The sequence below is a fragment of the Tribolium madens genome, unplaced genomic scaffold (assembly GCF_015345945.1).
Source record: "Tribolium madens isolate multiple individuals breed KSU strain unplaced genomic scaffold, Tmad_KSU_1.1 Scaffold_91;HRSCAF=231;Tcas5.2_LG7, whole genome shotgun sequence".
Classification (NCBI taxonomy): domain Eukaryota; kingdom Metazoa; phylum Arthropoda; class Insecta; order Coleoptera; family Tenebrionidae; genus Tribolium; species Tribolium madens.
The window spans coordinates 1083802-1088177 of NW_025401063.1; the positions used below are offsets into that span (position 1 = coordinate 1083802).

The 4376-nt window shown below is 32.9% G+C and overlaps 1 protein-coding gene across 1 annotated transcript in view; it reads right to left on the minus strand.

Annotated features, from left to right (window-relative positions):
• LOC123010838 (V-type proton ATPase subunit C) overlaps positions 1 to 4376 on the minus strand; it is a 14852-nt gene extending 10476 nt beyond the window's left edge. Inside the window, exons 1-3 of the mRNA XM_044407989.1 lie at positions 4239 to 4376; positions 3693 to 3857; positions 3492 to 3645 (exon numbers count right to left, since the gene is read on the minus strand). Coding sequence (XP_044263924.1) covers positions 3492 to 3645; positions 3693 to 3824 — 286 coding nt within the window. The 5' untranslated portion in view covers positions 3825 to 3857; positions 4239 to 4376. The remainder of the gene's footprint in view (positions 1 to 3491; positions 3646 to 3692; positions 3858 to 4238) is intronic.

Below are 4376 nucleotides of genomic sequence, written 5' to 3' on the forward strand. Positions count from 1 at the left end.
TTGTGACAAAAAAGTCTATTGGCAGCACTGAATTATTAGTAATTAGTAGTCTAGAACACTCAGTATATGACGTTTCAAGTTTCAATAATTTTTCTCATACAGCATATAATTTTTTTAATTTAAACTTCCCGCCAAGTAATTGTGACAAAAAATCTATTGGCAGCACTGAATTATTGGTAATCCTTCTACGTTTCAAGTTTAAAGTAAGTTATTTCATTTAAACTTCCCGCCAAAAACGAAATTATACCGAGTGATTGAAAGTCTATTGGCAACACTGAATTGAATTAGTAATTCTTTTAGTCTGTCGGCCACCTCCTCTCAAAAATGAGTGACAGTTGCCTATCAAACTTTGACGTTTATATTTGACCGTCATGGTTGCCAAATTTGCCGATAAAAATCAGTCATTTATAGTCAACCGGTATAAACACTGAAATATTTGTTAAAACGCCCTGTAGATTTAAAACTCCGTGTGTACTTTAGAAATATGTCATAATATACAGAGTGCACCGGAACTCACGCCCCAGGAAAAATAAAAGTAAGATAAGATACCAGAAACATGGAAAAAATGTTTAAAAAATTCTATTTGCCAAAAAATTTTGACATTTATTTTTTGACAGTTGACATTTTTTATGTCTATTAATGATACTGGTGATCTTGTATATTATGTTTTTTTACAATTATTTAGTAAAAGTACAAAAATTTTGCCAATAAAAGCCACAAATAACAGAGTTACATTTTTTTTATAATAGCCTGTAGCAAAAAAATTTGAAAATTATTTTTCCAACAGAAATAAATAGAGTCAAAGTGCAAAATTTAAACTCTCATAATTTCGAAATTTTTATAGATAATTTTTTGTTAACATATTTTCCATGTTCCTGGTATCTTACTTTATGGCATTTTTCTGTTCTGACGCACCCTGTATATACGTATGTCATAATTCAAGTCAACGCATTTTAATAAAATATTTAAATATTTATTCTACAGTTCTTTCAAACACCCTGTATAATATTTTTTTCCAAAAAAGCAAAAACTTAGAAAGAGATATAAACATTGCTTATAAAACACTCATTCTAATTTAAACACCCTGTATTTTTGACCATCAAAAGTAAAAAAAATTAAAATTTAAAAAATTAAATTTTTAAATTTCCCGCCGAACGTCAAATCAAATGCTTCTAGCAACATTTGATTTTAAAACACCTTGTATATTTCGCAAAGCTAAATATTTGCTGTCAAATTTAAAATAATAAATTCGATAATATTTAGTTGTAGTTAAATCAAACACCCTGTATATTAAAAGTATGTCACCATTTAAGTCAATATTATAATGTGTTGTCAAATTTGTGTTTATCATTTCTTATCAAAACAGTAATTCAATTTCCCGCCAAAAATTATATTTACAGAGATAATAATAGACAATTCTTATGAACACTCTGTAGACTTTAAGTTCAAATGTTTTAGTTTTATTACAGATTTAATGTGTAAACTTAAAAAATGTTCATTCTAGGTTTAAACTGGAGTTATTTTAAACACCCTGTATATTTAGTATATGTTAATGCTAAATTTTTAAATTTCCCGCCAAAAACTAAACAAGTGACTCAAAAAATTCATATTTTCGCCAAAAAATACATTTACAGAGAAGAATATAAATAAACAATTCTTATGAACACTCTGTAGATTTTAAGTTCAAATATTTTAGTTTTATTTTAAATTTAATGTGTAAACTTTAAAAATGTTCATTCTAGGTCTAAACAGGAGTTATTTTAAACACCTTGTATATTTAGTATATCAGAAGTTACTGACAAATTTTTAAATTTCCCGCCGAAAACTAAACAAGTGACATTATTATATATTATACTCCTTTCCAATGGAACACTTTTTTAAACACCCCATATATTTGGAAATTGTGTCGAATTTTAAGTGAAAATGTGTATTTCATGTCAATTTTATGACAACAACCGATTAGATTTTTAGTTTTTATTTATTTTTTACGTATTGCCAACAACAAAAAATAAAACTCACTACCGATAGTAAACAAATTTCAGAGACAAAAAAATGTAATTTCTCACCACCGATCTCGAAATTACTCGCAGGAAAGCAGTGTTGCCATATCGGGGAATTGCCAACATCAAAATGTAAAAATCACTACTCTGACAGCAAAAAAACAACATTTCTTTACCAATGCCTTGACAAAATTTGAATTTCATGGTTGCCAATTCACCTCACCGATCGAAGAATTACTCTTAAAATTATTCCAATTTTTACAGCCAACCACTTTTCCAAAATAAAAATACCATTAAAATCAGTGTTACCAAAAGCAAAAAACAGTAATAAACAATCCCAAACGTTAAAATAACAATAAAATTAACAAAAACCGCCTAGATTTTGTTTTTTTTAATTATTATTTTGCATATAGCCAACAACAAAAAATAAAAATCACCGCCAACAACAAAAAATAAAAATCACCGCCAACAGCAAAAAATACCATAATTGCTAATTTCATAATTGCCAACGCAACAAATTACTCCAACTTTCACAGCCAACCATTTTCTCAAAACAAAAATATGCAATCCTTAAAAGTTAACGCTTCGTGAGAAATCAGTGTTACCAAAAACAAAAAACAAAAACAATAATAAATTACCCCAAACCGTAAATCGGACAATAACAAATTGACAAGTACCGACTAGATTTTGTTTTTCTATTTATTACTTTGCGTATAGCCAACAACAAAAAGTAAAAAGCACTACGATAGCAAACAAACATTTTTTACCAATGTCTTGAAAAAATTAAAACTCATGATTGCCAACCCACCAAATTATTCCAACCTTCACAAAATATTTTCTCAAAACAAACAAAAAAACAACAATAAATAATTGCCAACCGCCAGTCAAGAAGATTCAAATTTCGCGCCTTAAAATCAAAGCGCAATGGCGCCGCCTATCGACCATTCATGTAAAATCGCGCGGGAAATTTAAATTTTTTAGGTCAATGTCATTGATAAAAATCAAAAAGCACCACGATTCCTCCTTCACTGTATATTATTTTCACCTGAAATTTCTGAATCAAGTTAGTAGAAAATCAAACAAGGTCACAACCACTACACCAAGCAAGAAACCAATCAATAAAAAAAGTCAAAGCGGTGTTTACTGTACCCAACCCCTTTTTCATCAAGTGTATATATTGTATATTGAGTAAAATAAAAAAGTAGACATGCTCGTGTGTCTGTGGTTATTTTGTTGTTGTTGTTAGTTAAAGCATGCCAATAGATGCATAATACATTACAGGGTGTTTCATAAAAACACAAAAAAAAATTATTTTACTTTGTATTTTTATGAAAACACCCTGTATTTACTCAACCAAATAAATAGGTATTATGCTGTGCATGTTCTCGGCCACCTTTGAACACTCTTCATTCAAAAGCAACCCTCAAATAAAAGATATATACAAATCATTAACATGCGTATGACGTCATTCCCGTCAAAAACATAACCTACTATTATTCGCCATCAAATTCTCCTGTAATTTGTCGCGTTGATCCTCGAGTACTTCCCCCAAATAACTCGACACTTTCCGCGTGACCTGTTCAACGAACGCATCCAGTTTACCCAAATCGTCCGACAGGCCCACCAACTGGTCCAGAGTACCAACCTAAAACCACCATCAGGCAAAAAACCCCAAAAAATCACCAAACTCACCTTCAAGTCGGGAATATGAAACTTGTAATTCACCGACAAGTTATTTTGCTTGCTGGTGAGGTTATTCATGGTCTCCCAGGTTTGTTGACATGTCTTGTCGCCGGGGGCGGAAATGAGCCAATATTCCGTCATTTGTGCCAACCTCAAATTTTTACCACTGAAAAACTAAACTCAATTTCACTAAATAGCCCTTAAACGCATTATGGAACCGGATCATGTGACTTCAATTAAGCAACTTGGGACGGGTTTGAGACACTCGGGGGCGGTTTTCGGGGCACAAATTAAGAGATTTGCCCCGGGGGAGCCCCAAACGGCCCCTGGGGGTCACAAGGGGGAGTTTGGGGGCGGAATGTGGGTCACCCCGCGTGAAGCCGCCGCACGAATGAGGCGGTGTGACGCAGGGGGGGTATAAGGGGTGGCAATGGTGGCGGCGTTACGCTTAAATATTCATTAAGGGTGCTGTGGCCTTCGGTGTATTGATGACACAAGGAAAAATTAATGAAATTGGGGGATATTTGTGCAAGGGGGCTAATGGTATTTACTTACGGTGTTTACAACGCACCAAATGGGAAAACTACCCTTGCAAACAACCACTCCCCTGAAGACAGCTGATCTTTAGTGGGGTTTCACGTGATTTGACATGTTGCCATCTGTGTGTGGAGTTTGACATTAGGGAAGGTGCGG